At 37.5% G+C, this 14,868-nt stretch overlaps 1 protein-coding gene across 1 annotated transcript in view; it reads right to left on the reverse strand.

The window, feature by feature from the left end:
* The window catches only part of LOC139730064 (integrin alpha-8-like), a 113,370-nt gene that overhangs the window by 10,500 nt on the left and 88,002 nt on the right, over nucleotides 1-14,868 (reverse strand). Inside the window, exons 13-21 of the mRNA XM_071640975.1 lie at nucleotides 13,564-13,657; nucleotides 12,327-12,372; nucleotides 11,840-11,944; nucleotides 9,140-9,195; nucleotides 7,300-7,445; nucleotides 5,396-5,530; nucleotides 4,253-4,317; nucleotides 3,431-3,581; nucleotides 1,740-1,823 (exon numbers count right to left, since the gene is read on the reverse strand). Coding sequence (XP_071497076.1) covers nucleotides 1,740-1,823; nucleotides 3,431-3,581; nucleotides 4,253-4,317; nucleotides 5,396-5,530; nucleotides 7,300-7,445; nucleotides 9,140-9,195; nucleotides 11,840-11,944; nucleotides 12,327-12,372; nucleotides 13,564-13,657 — 882 coding nt within the window. The remainder of the gene's footprint in view (nucleotides 1-1,739; nucleotides 1,824-3,430; nucleotides 3,582-4,252; nucleotides 4,318-5,395; nucleotides 5,531-7,299; nucleotides 7,446-9,139; nucleotides 9,196-11,839; nucleotides 11,945-12,326; nucleotides 12,373-13,563; nucleotides 13,658-14,868) is intronic.

Raw genomic sequence — 14,868 nt, forward strand, 5'->3', positions numbered from 1 at the left:
TGTATTTGTCTTAATTATAGTAGTATTAGTTTGTCTCATTCATGAACTAGCATTCTCTCATCGATTGACTCTCAAAAATGCTACTCAGATTGTAATGTTGTTTCCACTTTTAAATCATAATTATAGACACAAATATTTCTGACTTTTTACTGTCATTATTAATTCACACCACAAAGTACTGTAAAACATGATATATTCGCGGCATGAAATTTTCGCGAATTGGAGCCAAAGGCCTTTTTCGTGGCAAGAAATTTTCGCGAATTGTCACTTGCGTTCAATGCATATAGTGTAGATAAGAAATTTCGCGTGCATTTTAATTTCGTGAATCTTGGCGCTTGCGAAATTCGCGAAATTAAAATGCACGCCAACATTTCTCATTTTACAGTAAATAAGGTTGTGCACGTACAACCACTGTTCACAGTAATAAGCTTACAAATATGGAATGAGACTGGATGTACTTGTATCCTTAAACACATTAAACCTCAGCTTTGCTGTAACTGACCCTCCTAATATGCCACATGATATTGCCTCCAGGAACTGGGGTGTTATGTTGTATTTGGAAAATTAACAACCAATCTTGCAAAGGAGAAGTGATAAAGGATGAAAGCAAAACTTAAAGGGATCGTATAGTTTTGGTTGAGACCTAATTTCAGGTTTCTAACATTTTTGGTGAGATAATGAGAAACCTCTTATGAAATATGAAAGAGCATGTAATTCCATGAGGAATTCAACTTTAATTTGATGAAAATTGGTTTTGAAATGGCTGAGATACCCAAAACAGAGTGATTCTAATAAGTGTGGGACCCACACTTTATTACGATCACTTTGTTTTACTTTGTTTTTGGATGTTTCAGTCATTTCAAAGCCGATGTTCATCAAATAAACTTTGAATTCCTCTTAAAATGGTATGCTCTGTACTATTTCATAAGTGTTTTCTTGGTATCTCGCAAAAGTTAAACGCCCAATTCTCATCTCCACCAATACTGTACCATCCCTTTAATAGCTTTATAGCAACAATCTACATCCAAGGCTCCACACTTTAATACTCATTTATCTGGTGGCCACTAAAAATTTTTAAGTCTGAAAATTTGGTGGTCCGAAAAATGAATGTAGTGGCCCTGGGCCAATGCTGATGTTGAGCTCTGCTACATCTGTGTATCAAATTACATCTGTACACTCAGTTTCTACCCATACTATTAGTATGTGTTGAATGTATAATATGCAGTTGTAATTAGAATGGATGATATTATCATAAACACAGTCAAGTATAGCAAAACAAATTCAAATCTTTGTTTTTTTGAACAAGAAAAAAAAAATGCTAAAAGATGCTACTCAGAATAGTGCACTGTGAATGTCACTGTAATATTCTTGCCAAAGTGCCATCTATATGTGGTGCTCCTTTGCTACTGAAGATACTTCCAGGGGAGTATAAGTATTTAGATTTTCTTTACACTGTTGCTCATGTGTGACATCACAAATTTTTGAAGTCTTCAATATCCAAAAGGGCTAAAGAAAAAATTCAACGATTAATAACTTTTGAACAGAAATTCAAATTTTCTTCAAACTACACCAATGCATTCTACTAGTATTTCTGCATGCACTCAATCCACACAATATTTGGGTTTCATTCCCCATTTAATACGATAATTATTCAGGCCATGTCTATAGGGATGATGGCATGGGGGGGGGGGGGGGGGGGGGGGAGGGGCGCTGAAACTTCAAATACTTCTGGAGCTTACTGTGCGATGTCCAGCGAGGGGGTTTCCAGTGTCGCACGTGATCACACGCCGGTCGGAGTCCTCTGCACAGTTTATTGACAGGTCCTGGCAAAAAAATAAATAAATAAATAAATCATAAAAATTGGAGACAAAACGATGAGAGGAATGAAGATTGACCTGACAAATACAGTGTGCAAGTGAGAACAATAAAAACATCAGTTCTCAGTTACACTGCAGATAACTTGTTAAAGGTGTAAGTAGGTCTGTGGTCACTACAAAGGGAAAACTATAACTGGGCCCTGTTTCATAGAGCTGTTCGTAAAGCTACGCACGACTTTACTAACGACTTAAATATGGCAAGCCATGTGGGTTTCCTAATCATTGTTAAAATCAATGGCTAAAGTTGAAATTTGCAGATGAAAATGATTATTCTTGCGTTTTTAGTTGAAAGTGTATTTTTGTCGTAATGTAGATGAAATACTGACAAACAATGTACAGTCGTACTTTGTTGAATCATAAGAAAAAACAAATGGGCACACATATTGGCACGTCAAATTCCAGTCGTAAAAAGTCATGCATAACTTTCATAACTTTACGAACAGCTTTATGAAACAGGTCCCACTGATGTTTGAGTTGACTTGGATGAGAAGAGCAGCAAGTCAAATGAACAAAAGAGCAAAAGGTTTTTTTGAACTGGACAGAAATCAGAAATTCACAGAGATTTTATATTAGTATTTCACTTTTTTTCAGTAAACGGTGATATTGGTCACTGTTATACTGAATATCAGGAAAAAAGGGTCAGATGGCAAGGATAGAGAGAAAGAGTGAGAGGGAGAGAGAGAGAGAGAGGGAGAGAGAACAACACAGATATAAGAATAAATAAAAGGACAGACAGGCAGATAAAAAGGCAAAGACAGACAACAGTGAGGAAGACATGGATGAAGAGTAAAAGTGAGAGATAGAAAGTTAGAGAGGAAAAGAGAGAGAAAGGAATGGAGACATAAGAAAATGGGGAAGAGAGATGAGAGAGAGACAAGAGAGAGAGAGAGGGAGGGAGGAAAGAGGCATTGATAGTTAATATCCACACAGGAACATTACTCCATAAAAAGAGTTAACAACGATTAACAGACTGAATGAATATCTCCCTATCCATTAGCATGATATCATGAGGGTCGATGAGATGACAGTAGGTCAAACTAGAAAAACACTCTGAAAGCACAGACCTCCGCCAAGCAACTAATTTCTACCCATACACGCATAATAAAAATTGCCCAGTTTTGCAATATAGAAGTTTTTTGTTTATGTCATCAGCTTCCAGCAATGACGCCTCGTCAGAGCAGAGCACGCACTTTACAGCGAGTATACAAACCTCAAATACGCACTGCTTTGAACTCTGCAGTTTATTGTCCCAATCTGCCAAAGATAAAAAATCTTTGTTCCAAAATACCTAAAAGTTCGTGGATCGCTATCAAAATTTAATCGTCTGTTCCTTGTGTCATTATCAACTTTTTCTACAAGATTTTATTCAAATCCCTTCACATCTTTTTGTGTTATTTTGCACACAAACAAACAAACAAACAAATGCCGATGAAAACATAACCTCCTTCCTTGGAGGAGGTAATAAGAGAAGCAGTTACAAGGGGGAAAGGGAAAGGGAGGAAGGGGGGGGGGGGGTTGGGGTGCATGATGGAAAGAAACGTTGCGAGCCTCACATTCTGCACATTCCTCTCCAGCCGAACAAACTGGAGCCCAGGTGGGTAGTAGACCATCAGGGTAGACTGGAAGGCATCTTCTCCGCTGTTCTCCAGCGTCACATCCAGGGTCAGGTCCTCCATACCACCGATGATGATGGATTCGGTACTCCTGCATAGCGAATGGCAGGTATCTTGCTGAAAAACATCGCTTCTCAAGGCTGTAAGTATTACTGTTACATGTAACACTTGCATCAGATGAAGTCAGGCTTTACTTCTATTCTTCCACCAGTGGTGGATCCAGAGGGGGGCGCAACCGGCGCACACCCTCCCCCCTTTATTTTTCGTTAAAAACAAAAGAAATAAAAAGGAAAAAATGAAATGAAACCCGGAAGTGGCACCAGAAATATTAGTCACGCCCCCCCCCCCCCCCTTTTGGAATTCCTGGATCCGCCCCTGTTCCACCCCCCCCCCCCCCTTTATCTATCACCACATACATTCCCAAAATTCCTTATGGAACCAACATCACTGCTAAAGTGAATAAGGCCCTGAAGTCATAAATGTGACATTCTGAGTTAATGGAATGAGAATTTTTTTTTCATTCTTTTTGGCAAAATGAAAGAGCACTTGGCTTACTTCTTTCAGCAGGCAGGGAGAATAATATTACCTGAACATATGTCAGTAACAAGTAGAACAGTACATCCCACTAAAACTTCTAATTCTGCAAAATTCTCTATACATATTTACCACATTTTCTTGATCCACATATATTTGGGTATCAAATCCCTTTTAAACCTCAGAATTGAGACTTGTCTCCTATTGAAACCAGAGAGATATACTCACGCTACAGCAGACACTCCCAACTCTGGTACACAGATGTTGTCTGCACAATTGTTCTGAATGTAAACCTGTGTGTGTGTGTTAAAGAGAAGCAATTATATTATACACTATCTCTCTTGTACTTGTACATATCAAAACTCAAATGAATAGAACAGGATGAATAAAATGAAAAGAATAGAATAGAAATGAATGTGATGAACAAAAAAAAGGTAAGAAAATACACTCTTGCTCTTGTACTTGAACATATCAAAACTCGAATGAAGAGAACAGAATGAATAGAATTGAATAGGATGGACAAATAAAAAAGGGAGGACAGTAGTACACTCTCACTCTTGTACGTGTACTTGTACATATCAGAACTCGAATGAATAGAATGAATAGAATAAGATGGACCAAAAAAAAAAAGAGGAAGACAATGACCACAAGTGAATCAGGAATACACCTGCTAACTGCTTGTGCTGAACTTTTGTTTGGTTGTTTTATATTTGAGATTGTCTTCCATTTAGGTTTCAATCACAGTCAGATGTATTCTTTGATAGGGAGACCTTCAAAATCACAAAAGAGCATGTAGAGAGAATATTCAGAAAGGGGCGTATCAGGGGAATTACCCCCTCCCCCCAGGAAAATGACCCCCCGGCTAAATACTGGTTAGTGATAAGGTTAGAGTAAAGATTAGAGTTATGGTAAGGTATAGGGTTGGAGTTTGGGTGAGGGTTTGGATTAGGTTCTGGATTTGGATTAGGGTTTAGGGTCAGGGAAAGGGTCTGGGGTAATTGTCCAGGAGGTTATGGCCCTAGATCCAGAAATGGGAGCTGTCTGTGATACTTTCTTGGTCTTTCTGTGCACATGTGTTCACTCTATCAAAAAAAAAATAAATAATAATAACAATAATTGTCAAAAATATATATTCAATCATCTTTGAAAAATTACTGAACTTAATACAAACCAAACAAAAGAAAACACAATTAGACAATGTTTTGAGTAGATAGATCTAGGTTACACTATACATACATTCCTGATCACAATGGATCTCTTATTGCATATATGACTTGTAGAGAAGGACTAAAAAAAAAAATCTGAACTAAAAAAATGATTATGATACACAATGCAAGAAAGCGTCATGTACGACACTTGATGTAAGCGTACCTGCTTCTTTTTGGTGGAAACGGCCTCAGCGTCCATGATGGGCAAGATCTCGTGTGCCTGAAGACTAGACTCGTCCTGGTCCAGCTCATAATTGATGGTGACCTCGATTGGGGTCAGTTTGTCTTGGATGGTATTCTGTAAGAGGGAGGAAGGATTGATCAAGAATCTCACATTACAAAGGCTAAAAAAAAAATGAAATTAAAAAAACGATCATGGATTTGTATCACTCAAGTACACATTTTTATTTCATCATATATAATACAGATATATATATATATATATATATATATATATATATATATATACATATATGTATCTTTTTTATCTTTATTATTTTTTCTGCTTGTGTGTGTATATGTTCCAATATCAATGAATGAACTGCACTGATTTTGGATTGTAATTAATGCCTTAAGTTTATAACAATTAATGATAATAATTGCTATAATAATTTCTAAGTGCACTGGTGCTGTCTACATGAGAAAATAAGCACGATAATTTTGAATAGCTTGGTTTTTCAAAAGACTATAGTCCAAGACTGGAAGAAAACACAGAGGTATGAAGAACAGTGAATACTTGAGCAATATACAGCAAAAACCTACAAAAGTTTAGGTTGAGAATACAGACATGTATCCATCTGAGCCAATATTCCTAGGAACCAAAAAAGACCTTTTTTTTTGTTGTAAAACTTTGACATCCCACTTGCATACTTGAATACAGTACATGTAGAGGGAAGTCAATGTCGATCTCTTTGTTAAAGGAAGAATAACACTAAAAAAGCATGCTAACATTCTTCATTACCCCAGCCATCCATCCTAACTCTTTCCTTTGACTAGCTTCCTCATTTTCTTTGTTGTCTCAATGAAGTATCATTACTTTAATACGACTTTTCATCCTCCTGACCATAGCCAACTTATCCAGTAATTGCTTACTCTGGCAACCAGCCTGCATGAAAATAGGCTTTGAGCACACTCACACATTACTACAGGAATATCATCAAATTACATGGGTTACAATTACACCGTGATATAAACCACCAATACAAAATTTTAAATGCAGAATCATTAAATGCCTCAAAATCACGAAAAACATGATGAAACTTAAATTGCGAACACATCCTAGGTGACTAAAGTTCATGTTTATGTTGCAAACTGAGACACACTGCCGTATTTCCTTCTGATTCTTTAAATGAATTTAACCAGATCCACCTCACATTTCTTCTCTAGAGTGCATGTAGGAAAATCCAGAGTGAACAATTTGATTTACTATCCCAGGTTATTAAAGGACAAGTTCACCTTCATATTGAAATCATAAACATAAGGATTGAGAGAATGTAGCAATATTAGTAGAACACATCAGTAAAAGTTTGAGGAAAATCAGACAATCCGTTCAAAAGTTATGAATTTTTGAAGTTTTTGTGCAGTAACCGCTGGATGAGAAGACTACTGCAGTGTATGTATAACTTAGATGTCACATGCGTACAACAATATAAGGAAAATATAAAGAGAATTTCACAAAATTCCATCTTTTGAAAAAAGTACACATTCCCCTGACTCGTTACCGACAAATGTTATGGGTAATATTGTTCCCCCCGCCTTTAAAAAGAGGCAAGTCAAGTGCTCTTTTATCATGCGAAAAAAGTGAAAATATGTTGAATTTTCTTTTACATTTTCTTTATACTGTTGTACGCATATGACTCACAAGCTGTAGTAGTCTCCTCATCCAGCGGTTCCAACGCAAAAATTTTAAAAATTCATAACTTTTGCATCGATTGTCCAATTTTCCTCCAACTTTCACTGATGTGTTCTACTATTATTGTTGCATTCTCTCAATCCTTATGTTTATGAAGGTGAACTTGTCCTTTAAATACTAGGATGATGGTATTGAGGATGTTAAAATAAACCTACCACAACGTATGCCCGCCATGTGTCACAGACTTGCTGGTCCTTGTTCAGCGTGCGCTTCTTCTCAGCCTGGCTCATGTCGTTTTCCACCAGCAGGGCTCTCGCGCTGGAAGCCGTGCGAGAATCTAAGGTCAGCGTATACATGATGGCTGCCACAACAGAAAAAAAAAATGAAAGAACAGATTTGCGTTGAGACCTGCTGACAAGGCTGATTGAACTCAATTCTATTTGCTGACAAGAAAAAGAAAAAAAAAATAGAGAAGCACAATGATACAAGCCTAGATGGATATCTTTTTTTTTTGTATGCATGTTTACATTAACCCATTTGTTTACAGTCATGCCAAGTGCTATCTTGCATATTTCACTTTCTGAACAACTCGCATCACATTCTAGAACTGAAACTAACGCACAACGGAAATTATGGCAAGGCACAACAGCCATTCACAACCATATGAAGATAATTCATGTACGGAAGGAACACAAGAGCATTTTCCATGTCAGAAAAAAAAAAACTATCACGCTCTTAGCGTGCTAGCCCCATTATGTAGTATCATAATTATCATGTGTCATTACTGTGTTGCATGTATGGTCTCCTTAAGGAAATTTGGGAAAGAAAGCATCACCAAAACAAAATTTTGAAATCTACCATCCAAGTATATAAGTGAATCAAACTGCTAACTGAAGGCCTGTAGTCATGAGACTACTGCTGATGACATTAATCAACACACAAGAATAACCAACATTACCACTCACAGATACATCCCTTTATTTAACCCGTTCCTTCCGCAATTCTCTGAGTGCCTTTAATGCCCCCAAATGAGATTCTTTTCGCCCGTCGATAGAGAGGCACACAGGTTGGTAATCCAGCTGTGTGAAGGCAGTCAAGCGGTTCATTGTGTCCCCCTTTCTACGGTCAACTATGTGCCCGCGAACAATGGAAATATCGATCGGGTGCGAGGTATGAATAGAGCGTGCTCTGATGAGCTCTCAGAATCTTTTGTTCTACACAAAACCAGGTACCTGAATGAGATAACTGGGGTCAGCGAACCCGCATTTCTAACTGATCTCAGCATTGATCATTATGTACATGTTCGTACGAGTTTACAGCAGAACAAGCAAAAAACTAAATCAGGAAAAGGTACATAATACTGTAAAAGCCCCCTTTTTTTAAACAGCAGGAGAACAAATCCTGATATAATAAACTCTGATCTTTTTATCAAACCCACTTTTCTGAGCATTTTAACACAAAGAAACATGAATTTAGGCCACTGAAGCAGGCACCCTTGTCTTCATTTTGGGAACCTGGTAAACCAGGTTCCCGTATATCAGTTGCTCCCACGGGAACCTGGTAAACCAGGTTCCCGTAAGGAACGGGTTAATCCTTTCACTGACATCTACAATCTACAGCAAACACATACACATTCTCTCTCTCTCCCGCTCTTGCTCTCTCTATACTGTATATCACCCTCTCTTCCAATCACTACTGTGTCTGAGTTTAAGAAAGAAAATGGCATCTGCCAAAAAATGCCAAAGGCCAACATATGCAAGGAAACATACTATTTGACAGCATGTATGTATACATTATGCTGCTGTTAGAGTCATCAATAGGGTGACATTTTGGGAACTTTGTTTCAGTTTTACACATGCCCGAGGAACTCTTTTAACCTGTTGAAGACCTGACTGAAGTATACTACAGCAGAAGTCTAAAAGGGAAATGTGTGTTTTACATAGCAAAATCAGCTTGTCCTCAACAGGCTAAACTCCAGGTGATGTCAATGCACACAGTAGCATACACACAATATTTTTTTTTCCTCTGTGCCCATACGGAATCCTCATTTCTTACCAATGGTATCTGGCAGGTGGTTTCCTGTAAACCGGAAGCAAGCCATGGCCACAAAACTGGTGAAAGAGATCAAAAGACACAAAACTGGTTAAAATAAAAGACAATCACACAAACAAACAATCAAACAAAACAACAGGGGAACAAAAAAAAAAAACACACATTCCAATGGTACTTGCCAACTCTGCATAACATACACACCTGTCTCGAATGCTTCAATTTTACTTGCCAAAATGTCCCATTTGTGACCGTCACCACAAAACAAACAAAAAGTCGCACCCCATGATTTTACGTGAGGACTCAAAACGGGTGAAATGGGTCAACTATGTCAATCTCTGAGTTTTTCATATTTTCTAAAAGAGCTATCTTTCTTCTACATTATTCTTTAGTTTGGGATCATAACACAAATGGGAAAATGTGTTTTCAGCAGATTTTCTACAACCAATTTTGGGGAGAGAGTATAGAAAGATCAGGCATGTATAAGAGGCCCCTTTTCATTTCTTAAAATCCTTTTACACTCTTCACTTTTAAGCCTAATAACTTTTGAATGGATGATGCTACTGCTTTGTAAGTTGGCATTAATCATGGACAGAATGTGTTGATAGAACACACTCAATTTCAGCTTAATCTGATAATCTCTTCATTGTTGTTGCTTCATTGGTTGACATCCTGTGTTTCGTCCCTTTCATGGCACAGCTAGCGCGGCTTGGTGAAAGATTTAGTGCTTGAATAGACCCTGTACTTCAGAGCCTCTTTTCTCAGTTCACACTTTTCAAGAGTGTGTGCTTTCTTTCCAGTATTTGGGTAGATTAGGAGAGTCCATTTGAATTGAGTTATACATCATTTTAAAGCTTAGAGTCTGCTCTTTCAGAATCTGCCCTTAACTAAAAATCCATGTCTGTCGACTTTTTGTTGGTTTTGTGATGCAGAGTCACATTTAAAGAGCTAATATCTCAGTGTATGGCTACTGCCACGAATGAGCACTTGTCTGTTTTAAGTACTGTACATGTATATGCCATTTATTTTTGATAATAAGTTTGTGTGAGTTACGACTCCCTAACAATTTTGTGACAGCAATGGACAAGAAACCTATTTAAAAAGTGTAGGGAATTCACTCACACAGTAGGCATGCCAAATCTTTGGCCTTGTAAACTGTATTACTACGCAATATTCATGTACTGTGTGTTGCACACTACACATTAATGTCACGTTAATGTAAAAATAAGGTTTAGATTTTTGCGTGTACCGACCAGCAGTTTAATTCACGAATAGCATCAAACTCGCTATCAAAAATTTACGAAAATAGAAATCCCAGCAAAATATAGCATACACAGTATGTTGCTCTCACACACATGGCCATTCCAGTGTAGGGGGAGAAAAGATATTCCAAATGCCCTGTTGTCAGATGAAGCACTAGGAACTGTGTTACTCTGAAATAAAGTTTTCTGTCTTTTGTTTTGCAGAAGTTTTGACCCTTTTTGTGCCTAGTTTTTAAATTCACTCAGATATTAAAGCATCTGTGATGTCATAATCATTTATGTAATCCTCGTTTTCACAGCTTGTAAAGCACATCCACTTGCCAGCAACAGAGCACAAATGCCATAAATGCCTAGTATTTGGCAATAATGATAATAACTAGAGAAGCACTCTGAGAGCGCAGACCTCCGCCAAGCATGCAGTTCATTTCCACCACTGATCTTGTTCTTCCATAGAGATATCAGTGATTTCTACCCATACGTACTGAAAGTCGCTCGATTTCCCAATATAGAAGCCTTTGTTACGTCATAAACCCTCAGCTGCACGGCGCGCCTCGCCCTAGTAGAAACTAGGGCACGCACTTTAGTGCGCGCATGCAAACCTCATATACGCGCAGCCTGAACTCCCAAGTTCATTGACCCTATCTGCCAAAATATCAAAAATCCTTCATAAATTCCCCCAAAATTCTCGCATCACTACCAAAAGTTAATCGTTTGTTACTTGTGTCATTCTCAACCTTTCCTGCAAGTTTCATCCCAATCTGTTAACTACTTTTTGAGTTATTTTGCACACGGACAAAACTAACTAACAAACAAACGGTAACAAAAACATAACCTCCTCCCTTGGCGGAGGAAATAATAAAAAGTTTGTTGATGCACTCAATACTAAGCAATGAACCAGATGCTTCCCACAGTGTTAATGGATGGACCTTTCTGGTCACCTACATGAAGTCTAGGCAAGTTCATTATTTGTTTAAACGTGAATTCCATAAATGTTACGTTGGGCAAGGCTATGCATTATGTTCCATTCAAATTGAGTGAAATTCCTAACCAAATGAAAAAAAAAAGGTCATTTTTAAAAATGAGCACATGAGCTAAATACTAAATGGTCTATACAGCTGTATTTCAAGTGGGAATATCAAATCAAATTGTCTTTCCTGTGAAATGAATGAAAACATACAAGTAATTGCACAGCCAAAATCCTAAAGCCTGCATATGTGTTTTTCAGCTGTGCAAGCTACAATACAGCAGCAACCGGACTTGAAACAATGGTATTTAGACTATATCTCTAACACGCCAGTTTCCAAGAAACGCTAAGCACATGGTATGCCTCGTTCTCATAAAACATGTGGAAAATTCAAAAATAAACATCCTGGTCACCACGATTATCATAAGTTTTAATGCAGCCAACTGCAGTGTCAGTGCACCTGACCCTGTCTTTGTTTACCTGGTTACCATGGTACCATCGGAGAGTTCATAGGTCCTGTTCTCGAGATTGATTCCGATGGGGTCAAGGGTGAGTTCGGCGTGCAGTAAGACAACGGGGCGGGCTCTGATGAGTGGGAGGGGAAAAAAAATTGGGAGAGACTGTGAGAGTTCATGACCTCTGTCAATCATAGGAAAAATGATTCATGCTACACACGCAGTAAACGCATGGCAGCATATAGGTACGTAAACCAGTTGATGAAGCTTATACTCAGGAGTGTACTCAGGCAGGTGTCTAATGTGTGCTATAGCAATCAGCTTGTCCTCAACTGGTTAAGGGGAAGCTTGTTGCTCAAATTACCTTTATCAATATTAGAACTTTGCAAAATTTTCTTCCTGAAAAGAGAAGTACTTGAAAGAGATGGAATCAATTCATCAAGATGATCCTGCACTTCCAATATCTAATCAATAACCAAACTGCTTCAAAAATATGATTTTTCAGTCCTCACCTTACGAGAATGGCTCTATCAGAACTCTCTGCACCAATCAGTAAATCTGAGAAATAAAAACACAAAACAAAAAATTGATTTGACAAATGCAAAAACACAGACATACACACACACACAAACATGCAAGTTTTGAAGTTGCATAGTTTCAAGTGCAATGTAAGTTGTATATACACACACACATAAAATGAAACCTTATGGAACTTCCTGCAAAAAACTCATAAACTGACATGAAGTAATATTGCACTGGGATTTACTGGTTATGGTTCCTGCAGCAAAAATATTCCATGTGTGGTGTGTCAATTTCAAGCTAGCTATGCTTGAGAGTAACTGGCTTAAAAAGAGAAGACAACAACAAAACAAAATGGCACAGTTTCATAACATTCTCAGTAATAGCAATATATGAGTTGAATGGCCCGGTCTTAAAAGCTACCAGTTTCAATGATATCGTTTTACAGACAAAAAGCCATGAAGAGCGAAACTGCACTTCACAACATTCAATGAGTAGTTTAAGACCTGAAGACAGAGGGTAACCTCATTTACTATCACACTCCCATAGACAGAGGTGTAATTATAAACATTCCTGCACAATTTGATAGCATGGGGATATCCATTTATAGCCATCTTGATGGTGATAGCAAAAGCTGTAAAAGCTTTTATACACCTCAACACTTTTTAATATCCCCCACTATCTCAACATCGTCGCACATTTCCATCAGTAGAAGATTGACTGTCTTTCACATAAAGCCACTACATGTTATCTACAAAGCTGAGAGCTATTGGGTATTGTTTACCATTGGGAGCAGTGATTTCAAAAATGTTCAAGATATCACATTTGATGCATATGTTTGTAGGTCAGTTGTATTACAAAACATCCTACCATGTAAAAATTTTGCAATGAAGTCTAAACCATAAGGAGGTATCACTATTTTTCTCACTAAACCATACACTCATAACTGTAGATGGTTTAGTCTAGAAACATTTCTATCACAACTATTGTTCACATCTTGTACATGTATATCTTAACAATACTTAAATTATTTATACTGATTAAAATTTTTAATTTGGTTGTTTCTATCCATAACTCACATCTAAGAACTATTTTGAAGCACTGAAGCTGGGTTTTTGCTTCATCTGCAAATGGTATTAAATTATGCCTTTAAGGTACCAAAAGAGACTTGTTTGGTCAAGCCTAACAAGGCCCCTGTCAGGCCTGTCCTTGGGCTGTTTTCTTCAATACCTGGATAGTTATTTTTGTCCATGTCTTGACCGCCTTGGACAGAGAAGCCAAACGTAGTGATTCCTGTCTGGCCCAGCGACGAAGGACTGATGGTCTGTCATAGAGAAGAGGAAGAAGAGGAAGAAAACGTGTATGGAAATTGCTTCAGCGCCCTCATGGGGGACAACAACAAGAATTAAAGGACAAGCTCACCCTTGGTATACTGTAAAACACGATATATTCACGGCATGAACATTTTGCGAATTGGAGCCAACGGCCTTTCTAGCAGCATAAAATTTTTGTGAATTTCCACTGGCATTCAATGCATATTGTGTGGACAAGAACTTTTGCATGCAATTAAATTTCGCGAATGTTGACACTTGCGACTTTTGTGAAATTAACCCATTCCACACAGGAACCTGGCGACCTCTGTATTAAGTCTATGGGGCTTCCAGAATTCAGTATGCAAAGCACAGGGGTTAAAATGCACGCGAACATTTCTCGTTTTACAGTACATGTGGATTAAGTGAAAGCAGTAATATTTGAAGAACTACATATTGGGGAAAGTTTGAGGAAAATCAAACATTTCGTTCAAAGTAACAAATTTTTGAAATCTCATTGCTGACATTGCTGGATGTGAAGACTACTACTTCTTGTGATGTCATATGCATTAAACATTTCACAGAAGATGTAAAGAAAACTCAACATATTTTCAATTTTCTCACATAATAAAAAAGCACTTCACTTGCCTTTTTCAAAAGGCAGGAGGAATAATATTATCCTTCACATATGTCAGCTTCAAGTTGAGGGCAAAACACTGTATGTACTTTTTTCAAAGAATTACATTTTTTGTGGAATTCTCTTCATATTTTCCTTATATCATTCTACACATGTGACATCACAAATTGTAGTAGTCTTCTCATCAGCAGTGACCTCACAGAAACTTAAAATTCATGATTTTTTAACAAACTGTCTGATTTTACTCAAACTTTCACTGATGTCTTCTACCAATATTGCTGCATTGACTTTAATAATCCAAATGTATGGTGAACTTGTCCTTTATACAATGTATATCCTAACCCTTGATATCTTAAGGGTCCTGTTTACCTTTGGGAGCAGTGATCAATAAAAAATGTTCAAGATATCACTTTTGATGCAGATGTGTAGGTCAGTTGTATCACAAAACACCCTACCATATAAAATTTTTGCAATAAAGCCGAAAATATAAGGGAATATAACTATTTTTCTCATTAATCGATAACTGCAGAGATTTTAATCTGGAAACATTTCTATTATAACTATTGATCACATTTTGTATAAAAATAC

This window comes from Diadema antillarum, unplaced genomic scaffold, assembly GCF_040938485.1.
Source record: "Diadema antillarum isolate AM-2024a unplaced genomic scaffold, OU_Dant_1.0 seq00000288_RagTag, whole genome shotgun sequence".
Classification (NCBI taxonomy): Eukaryota; Metazoa; Echinodermata; class Echinoidea; order Diadematoida; family Diadematidae; genus Diadema; species Diadema antillarum.